Raw genomic sequence first — 16597 nt, forward strand, 5'->3', positions numbered from 1 at the left:
CCTTCGATTTGTCCAAACCCTTCAGGAAGTATACAGTTAAATAAAAAAACAAGCTCTTGCCACCAGGGAGACTTTAGAAACCATAAGTCTGCTATTACCATAGAAACAGTCCAAACATGTGGCTAACACTTCAGCCCCGCAGACCGCACAGCCTCATGCGTCCCCTCAGAGAGCGTATCGAACTCCACGATATGAATCAAAGGAGTAAACTGCTGCTCCGACCTGCTTACAGATTCCAGCTGCCTGTGGTCAGGCAGGAGAACAAGAAGTCCGGCTGCGTTCCCAGGTCACAGCAAGGAGTTGTTTTCCCGGCTCCAGGATCCTCGGGAGCTCATTTTCTCCTTGCACGCTGGGTCTCTTTTGAACTGCCCCGTGCACACACTACAGCACTTCGTTCTCTCTAAATGCACATAACTGGTCCAAAAAGGTAGATTCACATACCAGAGATTGATTCAATGTACAGGAGATGGATTCACCATACAAAAAGATAGATTCACTATACAAAAGATCATCTTGCAAAAGTTAAAATCACCTTACGAAAGATAGATTTACCTTCTAAAAGCTACATTCACCATATGAAAGTTTGATTCGATGTAGGAAAGCTAGATTCACCCTACGAAGGATAGATTCACCACATGAAATATAGACGTACCATAGAAAAGATAGCCATATGAAAGATAGATTCACAGTATGAAAGGTAGAGTCACCTTACTTTTTTTCTTGATTTTATTTATCTTCTTAGTGAACATTGAAATGTGGAAGAGGGCTTCCCAAAGGGGCATTGGAATATGTTTCTGCCGTCATGTGACCATGAAATGTGAGCCTGTCAGCGGGTTGGGCAGAGACACTTGCGTCCCACCAGGCCCATCGGGCAGTCTGATTGCTTCTGCTTTTCCTGTAGGACACTATGTTCTACCTCATCCAGCACTACCACCCCTTGCAACCATAGGCGCACAGGTGAATATATCTAGTAGGGAGAATCTGGTGGGGATATTTTACCACATAATTTGGGCGAGAGTTAGAAGGCAGTCTGAGTTCCAGGGGCTCTTCCACCTTAGTTACTTTTAAAACCCGGACCCTGATTTCCACCGTGCCCTCCACCCGCACTTTTCTCCCTCTTCCTAACCTCACGCCTGCACGTTCCTTCCCTTCCGGTGTCTAGGAGCAGGCGGCCACACAGCACTATTGCTCTGTTAGATATCAGACTAGTAGGTGAGGAGGACTCGTGTGGTACCCATAATGGGATGCAAGTACTTGGCACAAAGTAGTGTTAAAGGAAACCTACTTAAATTGTGGAAACATTCACATGCATTACAGGCAGAAGGAGTAATGCCCAAAACGTCTAAACGTGCACACCCTTGGCAACTTGATCATAATAAAAGCCTTAACCAGACTCCCACCTGAACCCTCAAACCCTAAAGCCATCTCTTAGTTTGATCAGTATCCTGGCCCCAACCCAAAGAGCAATCCTGCCCTCCCGCCCACCGTTTACTCGCATCTCACCTGGTATTCTAGCCTAATCCTAAACCAAACCCCATTCCTAAACCTTTAACTAATCCATAACCTGCGTGTTACAACACCCCATCCCATCACCTTAAACCTTATTTAACCTCATCTTTTCCCAGGTTTACACCCAGGCCTGACACTTGTATGACAGCTTATTCTAGCCCCATCCTTTAATCTAACCTAACTCCTAAACCTCAACCAAACCGCAGGCCTAATCCAAACTCTTTTTCTAATTTACCCCAACCTAATCCATAGCCCGCCCTTATTCTACCCACCCCTTACTCTCACCATAACGCTAACCCTTAAACCTAATCCATAGCCCGCCCGTATTCTACCCACCCCTTACTCTCACCATAACTCTACCCCAACCTAATCCATAGCCCGCCCTTACTCTAACCACCTCTTACTCTCACCATAACTCCACCCCAACTAATCCATAGCCCCGCCTTTATTCTACCCACCCCTTACTCTCACCATAACTCTAACCCTTAAACCTAATCCATAGCCCGCCCTTATTCTACCCACCCCTTACTCTCACCATAACTCTACCCCATCCTAATCCATAGCCCGCCCTTATTCTTCCCACCCCTTACTCTCACCATAACTCTAACCCTCAAACCTAATCCATAGCCCGCCCTTATTCTAACCACCCCTTACTCTCACCATAACTCTACCCCATCCTAATCCATAGCCCGCCCTTATTCTTCCCACCCCTTACTCTCACCATAACTCTAACCCTCAAACCTAATCCATAGCCCACCCTTATTCTACCCACCCCTTACTCTCACCATAACTCTAACCCTCAAACCTAATCCATAGCCCGCCTTTATTCTACCCACCCCTTACTCTCACCATAATTCTACCCCATCCTAATCCATAGCCCTGCCCTTATTCTTCCCACCCTTACTCTCACCATAACTCTAACCCTCAAACCTAATCCATAGCCCGCCCTTATTCTACCCACCCCTTACTCTCACCATAATTCTACCCCATCCTAATCCATAGCCCGCCCTTATTCTACCCACCCCTTACTCTCACCATAACTATAACCCTCAAACCTAATCCATAGCCCTCCCTTATTCTACCCACCCCTATTCTACCCACCCCTTACTCTCACCATAACTCTACCCCAGCCTAATCCATAGCCCGTCTTTATTCTACCCACCCCTTACTCCCCCATAACTCTACCTCGTCCTAATCCATAGCCCGCCCTTATTCTTCCCACCCCTTACTCTCACCATAACTCCACCCCAACCTAATCCATAGCCCATCCTTATTCTACCCACCCCTTACTCTCACCATAATTTTAACCCTTAAACCTAATCCTTAGCCCGCCCTTATTCTACCCACCCCTTACTCTCACCATAACTCTAACCCTTAAACCTAATCCATAGCCCCACCCTTATTCTACCCACCCCTTACTCTCACCATAACTCTAACCCTTAAACCTAATCCATAGCCCCACCCTTATTCTACCCACCCCTTACTCTCACCATAACTCTAACCCTTAAACCTAATCCATAGCCCGCCCTTATTCTACCCACCCCTTACTCTCACCATAACTATAACCCTCAAACCTAATCCATAGCCCACCCTTATTCTACCCACCCCTATTCTACCCATAACTCTACCCCGTCCTAATCCATAGCCCGCCCTTATTCTTCCCACCCCTTACTCTCACCATAACTCCACCCCAACCTAATCCATAGCCCATCCTTATTCTACCCACCCCTTACTCTCACCATAACTTTAACCCTTAAACCTAATCCATAGCCCGCCCTTATTCTACCCACCCCTTACTCTCACCATAACTCTAACCCTTAAACCTAATCCATAGCCCCACCCTTATTCTACCCGCCCCTTACTCTCACCATAACTCTAACCCTTAAACCTAATCCATAGCCCCACCCTTATTCTACCCACCCCTTACTCTCACCATAACTCTAACCCTTAAACCTAATCCATAGCCCGCCCTTATTCTACCCATCCCTTACTCTCACCATAACTCCACCCCAACCTAATCCGTAGCCCGCCCTTATTCTTCCCACCCCTTACTCTCACCATAACTCCACCCCAACCTAATCCGTAGCCCGCCCTTATTCTACCCACCCCTTACTGTCACCATAACTCCACCCCAACCTAATCCGTTGTAATGTTTGGAGCCATCTCTCAATTGTGTTGTGTGGAGTAAGTTTACTATATCAATGACAAATGATATAGTATGAGCATTGTAAGAAGTAAATTAGAGGCATTTCCCAAACAAATCCCTTGATTGAATATTTAGTGTGCCTTCCACCGGTGTTCTTTTAGCAAACAACTTATTTGAAGCACTTTTCCAAATTGAGGCCATTTGTCCATCACACCTATTAGCTCTGGTAAGACATTGTACCCTTCGGTAAGGACTGAGTCTGCGGTCATCACTCCTCTTCAACAAGTTGGTCTAGCAGAAGATCCAGCCCTTTGGTAACAATTAGGAGCTGGTCCCCTAAACCGCGACAAACCCAGCTTTAATGATGGAAGGATGTGTTGTTGTGGGGTGTGGCATGTAGTATGATTGTTGCGCCCTGCTGCTCCCCCACCTGTCAGCTGGTTCCAGTGGGGGCGGCCAGCCCAAGTCCAGGAAGGCCAGATCCATGCCAGTTTCAGGTTCATCACTGACTATGTACATGAGTTCCACGTACATTTTTTTTAGGTCTGCTTGAGAGCGTAGCTGTTTGCTCGACCTATTGTCATCATTTCTTTAACATATACAGAGTGACCCTTGGTCTACCCACCGGGGAACTCCTCACTTAACACTTGGTATTGGCTGTTTGGTGTTTCATTCTACTGCCTATAGAGTGCAAGCCTTGTAATGCAGCACAAGATCATTTTACATCTCGGGCACAATACTCTGTCATATTTTTGTCTAATAAAATGTATTTATAAACTTTAAAAAAAAAACATTCTTAAACATCCCACATTTAAATTGGTTATACCATAGATCCAATGTATGCATAACATGAAACATTGTGTTTGCAGAAGGTCCGTCTAGTGTTTTTCACAGGACTTGAAACAAGCCAGACCTATTGTCCCCTTTTGTCGAAACGCCAACTGCTATTTCAGCTAAAAATTGTGGCCTTTATGGTCCAACGAAGTGTATAAATCGAAGGTCAAGCATCATATGTGTACATATGGGGTTTTTATATGTCATTTTGGTGTTTCACTTGCGCCGTTCACCAGCACGGCCGTCGCACCTTGTGTTCACCTTCACAATTTGTCCCTTTGAATTGTGGTTGCGGTTTATTGTCCTCTATGGCTGGTTAAACAATTATATAAACATTTATTGGTTTTGTATCCTTCCCTGTGTCACCGTTCATTTCCTTGAAGCTGGGTTTTGAATTATACCCGCTGAGGCAGTGTTGTAGGTTTATAGCTTTACCCGGGTCTCAACTGAGTTTTGTTTTGTTTGCTCTTAATTCTAAATTACCCACATTTTCCCAAGTAAACTTATCAGACCAACACAAAACACACCCAGGCAGGTCCATTCAGACATTAAACAAGAAACCACAAATATACACTATCAGACACACAACTATAGAACTTTCAGATTCACCGATTATCCGTCATCAAGCAATAATTATCAAAATCCCTAAAAAAGCAACCTGTTTCTTATTCAGACTGGTTTTCTTTCTAGCCGCGGGGATAGTTGTGGTTTCGGATTTTGCCCTTTCTTGGCTATTGTTCATTTGTTTTATTAGGGTGACTCAGATGCTCTCCCGCCATTTGGAAATCTTAAAATGATTAATTAATATCAAATGTACACTTTGTGTCTATGTGGTGGACTGTACATGTCTCGGGATCAAAGGTAATATCATTGTCAATACTGGTGCCAACTATTCTAATAGCAGGTTGCTAGTAGGTAATCCAGCTGGCACAAAAAGAGGTGCACCAGACCACCGATGGCACCCTAGAATTGTAACGTTTGGATGTTGTGATCCTGCTTCACGAGGGGCTGCTATAACCTTTTTTCTATTTTCTTGAGTTTGGTAATTTGCTTTTACCCTCTAATAATTTTAGAACGTCACAGAATAGTTAGAAATATTTGTTACTCTTCCAAATAATGGAATTTCTCCATCTTTTCTACCCATCCCCACTTTGTGATATCAGTGATGCCCAAAATTTGCAAATTGTTGACGGTGGTACTGGTTGTCGTAATCCCTCACTGGTGATGAGTTGAAAATGGTGATAACCGTTCATCAAAATGTCTCTCATTCTTCTTACAGAGTGCGGCAGCTGCCCCAAGCCCGGTGATGGGCAATATGCCTCCGAACGATGGCATGCCAGGCGGGCCGATGCCTCCCGGCTTCTTTCAGGTAGAATTGTGTTTCCTGCGCTGTTTGATGTTTTATGGTTTGATAAGTCTTAAAAAGTAATGCTTTGCACCTTTAATCTTTAATTGAGCAATTGAATGCTCTCCCTCTAAAACCTATGGATTGTACACTTTTGTAATAACATTATTGGATTATGTGGAAATCTAAGTAATAAAAACATAAATTATATTTTTAAAAACTGTTTGCTGGGAAAACAAACTTGGAGAATTGCATATCATTTAAAATTCCATAGACTTTAATTTATATATTAATTAAATATGTCTCATGTCTTCCCAAATGCTCTAGTGAGGTAGCCTGCTAGTGTCAAGAATGAAATGTGTGCTTGGTTCTTTTGCAAGAGTTCATGTAATAGTGCATGCAATTGTTACTTGAAGGTAGGTTCCCCAACCATCAGAACACTTGGCAAGGTAATATGGTTGTTCACTCTTTGCAGAACTTGGACTGTTCTTGTTCAGATCTTAAGAGAGAGAGAGAGGTCTAAATCCAAGAGGAGAAAGCAGATATCTGTGATAAGTCAGCTTGTGAAACCAGATCTATCCATCATTAGTGATAATTGTCTTTGGCGTGTTGAAAGCAGAAGAGGCGGGGCCTCAACACCTTGGTACTCGGAATACTTATAGAACATGCTTGTGTTCCTATGACGAGTAGTTCCTACAGAAAGAATAGGAGCTTGGAATGAATGCGTCCCTGGGACGCTTCCTGTATCTGACTGAGGCAGGTCCACTCAGAGGAAGTGACTTCATGTGGGTGGGGCAAGGTGGGAGGATATTCTCTTTTGGGTAAGGTAGTAGGGTCAGGGGTACTAGATGATTGCTTGGAGGCTACTAAATGGTAGGGGCGAAGGACCGTGAGTAAACGCACAATGATGTGTGAGGTTTACACATTAAGAGCAGGCCTCCCCAGCGTAGGATCTTCCCCTCCTCGAGTCCGCTGCACCAAGGGGGTATTGACAATCGGTCCAAACTTACCTTTTTAAACATTGTGTTGGAAAGTCACGTATGTGGGGAACGATGCGTGAGAGGAAACTGGCAGCAGGTTGATAGCGGAGGTCATTTTCCCTACAGTCCAGAAATACTGCAGATACATTTAGATTTCAGTGTTAAATTGATTATGATGATGATGGTTTTTGTTATTATTTTTATTGTTTTTGTTATTCTTACTATTGTTATTATTTTTTTATTACTATTCTCGTTATCATTATTATAGTTATTTTTGTACTATAATTGTTATTGTTGTTTTTATTCAGCAATTGTTACTACTATCATTGATAACAAAAATGAAAGTAATTGTTCTAGTTGCTATTTATTATTGTTGTAGTTATTGCCGGTGCTCATACTATTGTTAGTATCATCGTATGTTATAATAGTGATGACAATAATAATGTTTTTTACTGTGAGGTAAGACCTGTGTGGCGCAAGCTGACAGTGGAGTTCACTTTTCCCGCCGTCCAGAAATACTGCATATGATTGAGATTGAGTGTTTCATTGCTGCTGAGAATGATTTATTGTTATGAATATTATTGGTATTTTTTGGTAATATTATTACTATTGTTATTATTTCTATTATTACTATAATCTTTATCATTTTTGTTATTCTTATTATCAGCATTACTTTTATTAGATTGATGCTATCATTATTATTGATAATGATGACAACAATAATTATAATAATAATACAATCATTTTTTCTAATTGCTATTTATTATTATTGCTGTACTAATCGTTATTCCTGGTACTCATACTATTAGTAGCAATGTCATTTTCATTATCGTTATAATAGGAATAATGAAAAAAAGTAATATTAATAATGTTTTTTAACGTTGCAATTGTTTTTAATATTTATTCCCATAATAGAAATCTAATGTTTTTTAACATTGTTTCACACATTTTTTGCCCCTTAAATGAGGATTTTCAAATGTTTCAGATGTGAAAATGCACTCTTTAAATTCGAATTTATGCTGGTATAGCAAATTTCCCCCAGAAAAATACTTATAATCCACATTTGTAACAAAAATTGGGACAGTGGCGCTCGCTCTACAGAGGAACTAAAGACGTGGTCACCGCAGAGAAGGCAAATGGTACAGGTGTGTGAAAGTAATTTCCCTCTCAGAACGAGTGTCAATGTAGTGCTACTGCTTCTACACCCCTCAGTCTAGTAGTAGTAATGACTGTAGCAATATTAAAGGCTGTAATCCCAATACCAGTAATTGCAGTGGTGCTGTGTGCACCACTACAAGGACCAAGATCATGGGATTGTGTAATAGTGATGTGTAAAATATGTGGGGCTAGTAGTTGTATCATTAGTTGTACCTGGCACTCTGTTACTAGTAGTAGTAATGACTGTAGCATTATTAATGGTTGTAATCCCAAAACCAGTAATGGCAGTGGTGCTGTGTGCACCACTACAAGGACCCAGATCAGGGGCTTGTGTTCTAGTGATGTGTAAAATATGTGGGGCTAGTGGTTGTATCAATAGTTGTACCTGGCATTCTGTTACTAGTAGTAGTAATGACTGTGGCATTATTAATGTCTGTAATCCCAAAACCAGTAATGGCAGTGGTGCTGTGTGCACTACTACAAGTAGTAGGACTCCGATCAGGGGCTTGTGTAATAGTGATGTGTAAAATATGTGGGACTAGTAGTTGTAGCAATAGTTGTACCTGGCATTCTGTTACTGGTAGTAGTAATGACTTTGGCATTATTAATGGTTGTAATCCCAATACCAGTAATGGCAGTGGTGCTGTGTGCACTACTACAAGTAGTATGGCCCAGATCAGGGGCTTGTGTAGTAGTGATGTGTAAAATATGTGGGGCTAGTAGTTGTATCAATAGTTGTACCTGGCATTCTGTTACTAGTAGTAGTAATGACTGTGGCATTATTAATGTCTGTAATCCCAAAACAAGTAATGGCAGTGGTGCTGTGTGCACTACTACAAGTAGTAGGGCCCAGATAAGGGGCTTGTGCAATAGTGATGTGTAAAATATGTGGGGCTAGTAGTTGTATCAATAGTTGTACCTGGCATTCTGTTACTGGTAGTAGTAATGACTGTGGCATTATTAATGGTTGTAATCCCAACACCAGTAATGGTAGTGGTGCTGTGTGCACCACTACAAGGACCCAGATCAGGGGCTTGTGTACTAGTGATGTGTAAAATATGTGGAACTAGTAGTTGTATCATTAGTTGTACCTGGCATTCTGTTACTAGTAGTAGTAATGACTTTGGCATTATTAATGGCTGTAATCCCAAGACCGGTAATGGCAGTGGTGCTGTGTGCACTACTACAAGTAGTAGGGCCCAGATCAGGGGCTTGTGCAATAGTGATGTGTAAAATATGTGGGACTAGTAGTTGTATCAATAGTTGTACCTGGCATTCTGTTACTAGTAGTAGTAACTGTAGGTGTTCTAATAGCACCGGCGCCAGTAGTAGGACATGTAGTATGCAAGGTTGCATTAACACTGCCATCTGAAATGCTACTAGGGTAGCGGACAGCAGGGTAGTGGTAGGCTTCTAGAAGTACTATAGGGCGCTCTACTTGACCATGAGAAATATCCTGATGATCTTTTTGTTGAATGGGATCAGCTCTTAGTTTGCGTTGGTGTTTGCCAGTGCTCGTCACCTACCCTTATTTTTAAACACCGGCACATATTTCTGAGTAGGTGTCGCTATGTGTGTATTTTTTAGCAGAGTTGATTAGTGGAGCATTACACTATTTAATATATTTAAAACATGATAAACCTAGGTCTTGATCATCCAGTTTAAGGTGACTTGGGGGTGGTGATGACTGCAGTGGGCCTGTGTGAAATATCTTGGGCCTGGCGCTTTATTGTTTTTTTTAAATTACAAATTGAGCACTGAATGTGATCAACCTTGTAGTGTCTTCCATACTTGATAACTGAAATTAGATTCAATCAACTTGACTCGATGTAAAGGGGCCTTCTAGTTCTTATGTAGAGTAGATGAATTTGATTCTGCGACACAGAGATCCATTATAGGCAGGGCTTCGGCGTGAAGAGGTCCATTTTTGATAGGCAGGTTATATGAGCATTAACCAAATTTCCCATCCTCCCACTACTGAGTATCCACTCATTGCTGGATATTGTGGTCTGGCCTGTGTGAGGGGGCACTTTGATCAGGACATAGGTATTGGGTAAGAGTTTTATTTCTTGTTCCCTCAATGTCGGTCCTCAAACTTTGAAATTTCCTGCTACTCGTGAATTAACGCCAACTTTGAGGATGGAGCCTGTCAAAACACGGCCTCAAAACCTGTAATTTTTTATTACATGTGCCAGTTAGCCAAGTTTAACAGCGTTCAGGCAGACTTTCTTGGCTCTTGCATTTCGCAAACAAATGTGCCAATCTCGCGGGACTTGTGAAAAGAAGCCACCGTCTGGGCTGTCAAGCACTTTAACGCCAGAGCTGGTTTGACCCGGAGCCCAGTCAGGCACGCGCCTCCTGGATGATGTGCGCGTGCTTGTTATATCATCGCACCCTTTTTTTTTTTAAATTGCCAATGGGTAAGAAAGGCAAAACCTATTCACTTTGCTCAATGCATGTGATTTTTCTTCTATTGCTGTTTAATTTTTGCAACCACTTTTCAGAAATTCAGTATTTTGTGAAACAGGAACATAATGTAAGGCGGCCAGAGAGCTCTCGTGTTCTTAACCCACCCCAGAACAGCAGAGTTTATGGATCATTCTTTCCCATTTCACCCCCAAGGGCAGGGACATGCATTTGTTCCGTCAACGGTGGCCATGGTGTTTCTCTGCGCGCTTGGATCCCCTTTAAAGAATTGTTTTCAACGTAGCGTAGTTTTCTTTTCTTTTATAGTAACAATAAGAAACAGCACAAGGTGTTTGCTGTTTTCAGATTACAGAATTCTTAACAGCAGTGTCAGCCGGAGCCAGGGGGCACTACATTTTTGGGGATTGACTCTGGGAGCAGACCAGCGAGTTTTACATGTTCTGTCCAGTGAACCCAGCATCGTCTTCACAGCCTCCCCAATAGCCCATAAATATAGGGAATATATTTGTTCCAGCATGGGCTGCTAGGCGAAGAATCTTTTTAGGGCAGGTAACTTTCTCTTCAGTGTTTAAAAAAAAAAAAAAAAATATATATATATATAAAAATCTTTCAAAATCTTCCATCAGGGGCCCCCCAACCCTGCAGGGCGGCCTCAGTGCAAAGGGTGGGGTGTCCCGGTAATATAGCAACACAAAGAACAGATTGCTGAGGCCCAGTTATAGTTGGCTTCCGAGATTTTATTCAAATTGAACAGTAGCACCACCAAAATCCTTTTTTTTGTGGTGCTGCTGTTCAATTTGAATAAAATCTCGGAAGCCAACTGGAACTGGGCCTCAGCATCCTGTTTTTTGTGTTGTTATTTATATATATATATATATATATAATTTTTCTTTTTTTTCTTTTCACACAAAGCTTCTGCAGGAGCCCGGACCCGAGAAGGGTGGATCATACCAGTAGAGCGTGTTGGAAATAATGTCTCAAAAGGGTCCATAAAAGTAGGACACTCACTCACTCAAGGTCATGCGGTGGAAGGTCAGGCCTTTACTGCACTTGGCCTGACTTGTCATTGCATGACCCCGAGTGAGCATCATCTTACTTCATTGACTGTTTTGAGATACATAAATACAGTTAAGAAACTGAGCCTTGGTCCTGGCTCAAGTGTGCAAAACCACTGAAATATGCCTGTTACGGGTATCACCACACACAATAACTGTCGCCACTCACCATGTTGTTCTCTTGATCCCTGTACCTGTGTCAAAGGGTGTTTTGGACATAGAATGTGGTGTAAATAATGGTTTGTGTGTTGGTGCCACGAGTGGAGAATTCCAGTGACTTTGAGCTGTTGAGCCAGAACCATAACTCTGTTTTTTACTAGGTGAATTAAATGTTTTTTCAATGATGTACTTAATTTCCTTTGACCGTGTGCAGTGGGATTGGCAGTGCGCCCAACCCCATGAATGTGGCCAAACCCAGGTGTGCACGGCCATTGGAGAGAGCCATGCCAAGGGTGAGGGGTGAAGCAAATGAGGGAGAGAGCACTACAGAACATGGGATGTAACTTCACGAGAGAGAACACGTGCAGTCTCATGGAGTACTAGGCCATCTCATGGAGTACTAGGCCATCTCATGGAGTACTAGGCCATCTCGTGGAGTGCTAGGCCATCTCATGGAGTGCTAGGCCATCTCATGGAGTGCTAGGCCATCTCATGGAGTGCTAGGCCATCTCATGGAGTGCTAGGCCATCTCATGGAGTGCTAGGCCATCTCATGGAGTGCTAGGCCATCTCATGGAGTGCTAGGCCATCTCATGGAGTGCTAGGCCATCTCATGGAGTGCTAGGCCATCTCATGGAGTGCTAGGCCATCTCATGGAGTGCTAGGCCATCTCATGGAGTACTAGGCCATCTCATGGAGTACTAGGCCATCTCATGGAGTACTAAACCATCTCATGGAGTACCAAGGCATCTCATGGAGTACCAAGCCAAAAAGTAGTTACCTAAAAGTAAGCCTCGGGAGGATACAGGTCAGCCAGTCAAAAGGATTCTAAAAAGGCTGTGCTCCAGACGCAAGAGGAAGCCAATGAAAAGAAAGCAAGCAGATGGGAGTGACAATAAATAAATAGGTAGGCTGCATCAGTCGACTATAAGTTCTTGGCAAGCCCACAATAGGTCTTCCACAACCAAACACCTTGCACTGTCTGGGCAAGAGCTAAAATTTACTGAAGCATCTTGAGTGAGACTGGAAGAGTACATTAAATGCGTTTACAGGTTAACTTATAGGACTTCTCCACAAGTACTTTACTTTATACTTCTGCACAATATGGTTGATGACTCATCAGGCGGAGGGTGCTGTACCAGCAGAGGGCTCCATAGCTGCCGTAAATCACGCGCAGTGGTTTATCAATCGAAGCATAAATAGTTGAGTAAATATGCTATTACATCCTGGCAAATTGGATTGCGGAAAGCCTGATTCTGTCAGTGCTGGAGAAGGGATATTGAGATATTTACCGCAATCGTCATTTCATAAACCTGGTATGAAGCACAATATAAATAATGCCACAGGACCACCAGAAAAGCGCTTTATGACTCGAAATGGGTATGGAAAGCACTACATATTTAACCATACAATTCAATGCAGTGGACATTTTTCATCCTCTAGCCAGTAGTTGGAGCAAATATTTAAGGTTGGTGAAGAAGGTATTGCAAACAAGTAACTCAGTTCTGGCAGTTACAGAGCCCAAGCCTGCAAGATCCATGTGTGAGCTGAGTTTCTCTTTAGGGCTGGGGTGAAAAACGTTAGACAAGCAACAAAGTCACCTTGCAATGATAACGTATTCCTGTGTATTGTAAACACAACAAAAAAGGTAAAACTGAAAAGCAGTAAAATTATAAATGTAGAATTCTTGCAGAATACCAAGGTTTTAGTTTTCGCTGTTTTGGGGTGTTTATCGTTGCTCGCCTTAACGCAGGCAGACATGTGGTGTTTTGTTAAGAGCCTACTGCACAGAAATAGGGAGCTGGTTATTTCAGATTTCTTGTGTAACATCAATATTTGATCATTCACAACTTCATTTACGGAAAGACAGATGGCTACCTGGGAAAATCATGAAATACATTTGTATCTATGTTGTTATCACGGTCTATAAATAATTAGCACTGACAAACCTATTAGGGCAAACTTGCATTTTTTTCAAAATCCAGTGTTTGAGTTTTTCACCTTTTAAAACCATGAAATTCAACAGGGGGAGACCTGAGAACACAGCCATAACTAGGCCAAAACTCAGACATTCTACCCAACAATGCGTGGCAGTAACCTTTGGAGTGTGTACAAGAGCATGTTTACAATATTTTGTTTTTTTAATGCATTCATAGAGTAAGGTACTCCACTAGCTTCACCAGGAGGCTTACGTTTTCAGTCCTCACTAAATATTGAAAAAAAAGAGCCTTAAACAGTAAAAAAATAAATAAAGAAAACAAAATCTTGATTGCTCTCTCTATCCAATGTATCTATACACTAAATAATATAACGTATGATGATTCTCAGTACCTTAGAGGTATGAAATAGTCCCTCGAGCATTGGAATGCAGTCACTTCATAGATGGTGGTTTGATACACCGAACAGCCAATAGCACGAGGTGAGAGAGTTATACTCCTCTGAAAGGAACTGAGGCCACTCTCTGTACTTTTTGAAGAACTGGTAAAAATAAACCTTGCAAACAGCTAGGCCGTCAAGCCAGACCAAACAACTAGGCTGGCAGACCTTACAAAAGTGCCCTTTTCATGTTCCATTTCTCCCACACGAGTTGAACAAGTCTGCTCTAATTGTTTGTAAACACTGTACGCCCAGATTATCTGCCTTAATTAGTTTAACCTTTTGGATAAGGTATAGTAATTATCTGTTTTTCTCAAGGAGAAATGCTCTTTAAGCCAGCATCCATCTCTGGAGTTCCTCGGATGCTGGAAAACCCTGTTTAACCCTCAGAAAGATGGAGCGTAGCATCAGCATATTATTGTAAACATTGCAGTTTATTCCCTCAGTGGACAAAGAGTCAGACATGATGCTTGCCCTCGAGAGGACGCCTCCTCCACCTTCCACATAGCAAAACTGAGTATAACGCTGTATTTTATATAGAGCGCTTCCTAGCTCATATTGTGTCTTTTGGAAGTTGGATTATTGTTACCTACCACAGTCTTCCTCGGCCTATCATCCTCGTAGTGTTGATAGCCGAGTCATTGCTGCAGCAGTCTAAACCTCTGACCACTAGATAGGTAACAGTCACTTCCCATCAAGGAGCGCTTTACTCACCGGAGTAACACACTAGTTAGACCCACCAGACGGGAACCAAGAGCTGCCCCTCCAGCAAGAAGCATAAAAGGCAAGCATTAATGTGCTTGATTATGTTTTAGTAAGAGTTCTACTGAGATGTTTGCTAACAAGGTTCCTTTGAAATATTTTAGAAATCTTTCTAGGAGACCATTTAAATTTACTAAATTTACTTATAAAAAAAACTTTGGCCACAGGACATCAGATTTAAAAAAAATGTTCTAGAGTTAATTAGTGAAAGGTCCTCACAGGAGTATTAAAATCAGCACCTACGTTTACTATTAAAAGATGGCCGCCTTATTTACAGGGTAATCTAGTTCTCTCTTCCTTCTTTCTGGCCTAAGAGTTACATCGGCACAAATGGAAGGAGGCTGGGGAGGGGAGGGGAACAGGAACATGCTCCCCTCTGGGAAAACAGTTTATTGCCTATCAAGCAGGGTCTTATTAACAGTGACAACGAATGTATTTTTGGGGTGTCTTAACCCTAAATAAGCCAGAGCATATTTATAAACGAATACATTGTGTTTGTGTGTCGAACACTCTTTAATGGAAGCTGTAGTCCGAGAAAAAGATGTATTTGATATTGTTTAAAACCTTGTAAATCTTTTATGTGGTTAAGTAAGATTTGTTTTTAAATGCATTGTACTGCATTTATGTACTGTAAAGTTCAATAGAAATTCAAGGCAGCAACGGTAAAGTCGGATTAAATGTTGACAGTAGTAATGGGATTGGTTTGTTGCACTCAAAGCTGTCTTGGTATCATTTTGTGGATTCAACTGTATAATGCAAGGCTTGCACCGGCATACATCAGGAAACTGAGGAATATTGTTTTTCTTGTTTAATGCAGGAATATTGATATCAGCCATCTGTGATTTGTACTCCATGTGCCCTGAAGGGGGTCTCTTCTCTCCTTTGAGCTTTTATAGCCACCTGATGTAGAAATGCCCAAATTCCAGCAACTGTAGCGTGCATCTTTTGAAATGATTCTCTATCCCATTTTAGTTGTTTTTTTCAGTGACTGGAAATGCATTTGAAAAAAAGTTCATAGAACTCTGAATCTGATCATATACATTTTTGTGAAGTTACCAAAGAAAAGACCCCCTTAGAGTCACAGAATACAGATATAACAGGCAGGGGTAAGAGCTGGGATTCCTGGTACACTTTGAAAAGCAAGTGTTTTGAAACACCTGAAAATGAAAACCCATTTTTTTCTTTTTATCTTGAGTACTCCAGAGGCAAGGTTTCATATTGCCATGAAACAGAACATTCTTGCCATCTTCCTGGTACGCTGCATAAAGAAAACTCAGAATATCAAAGAAGGCTAGATTGTGCTTGAAGTGTATAGAGTTTAAATGTGTTCTTATCGCAGGTACTTTTCAGATAAACTTTCAGTCATGCGATGAGCACTGTTTTGATTCATGAATATTTTTATAATCTAATAATTTATAACTGAATGTATTATAATTTGCAGCCTTTGTAGTTTATATGCATACTAATAACAGCCAGATAGCCTTAAAGACCACAGCAGAGGCGGTGTGACTGCATCTTGTGGTTCGTTGATATAAAACTTTTATAAAAGATTTGTGATGGTGGTGAAGGCCATGCGTGGCGGGCGGTTGGCTACACGTGAAGGTTTGGGCATTGTACCTGGATGCAGGCCAGGCCCAAAGTCCTGCCCCCTCCTGCACACGGCCAAAAGCCTGTCAGCGCCAGAGATGGGTGAATAGGATGAAAAAAAACTGAAATTCACTGAAAAAGCAAAGGTTAAAGTGATGTTATAGTTAGATCTGGTAATAAGATCATACTTTATGTTAAAAGAAACCCTAGGAATTCACTGAAAAAAACAGATTAAAGTGACATTGCATTAAGCAATGGTA

At 41.9% G+C, this 16597-nt stretch overlaps 1 protein-coding gene across 2 annotated transcripts in view; it reads left to right on the forward strand.

Moving 5' to 3' along the window:
• The window catches only part of SSBP4 (single stranded DNA binding protein 4), a 444236-nt gene that overhangs the window by 323720 nt on the left and 103919 nt on the right, over positions 1–16597 (forward strand). For both annotated transcript variants that reach the window (XM_069215621.1, XM_069215622.1), the window contains exon 5: positions 5769–5858. In XM_069215621.1, the coding sequence (XP_069071722.1) occupies positions 5769–5858 (90 nt within the window). The remainder of the gene's footprint in view (positions 1–5768; positions 5859–16597) is intronic.

The sequence above is a fragment of the Pleurodeles waltl genome, chromosome 12 (genome assembly GCF_031143425.1).
Source record: "Pleurodeles waltl isolate 20211129_DDA chromosome 12, aPleWal1.hap1.20221129, whole genome shotgun sequence".
NCBI lineage: Eukaryota > Metazoa > Chordata > Amphibia > Caudata > Salamandridae > Pleurodeles > Pleurodeles waltl.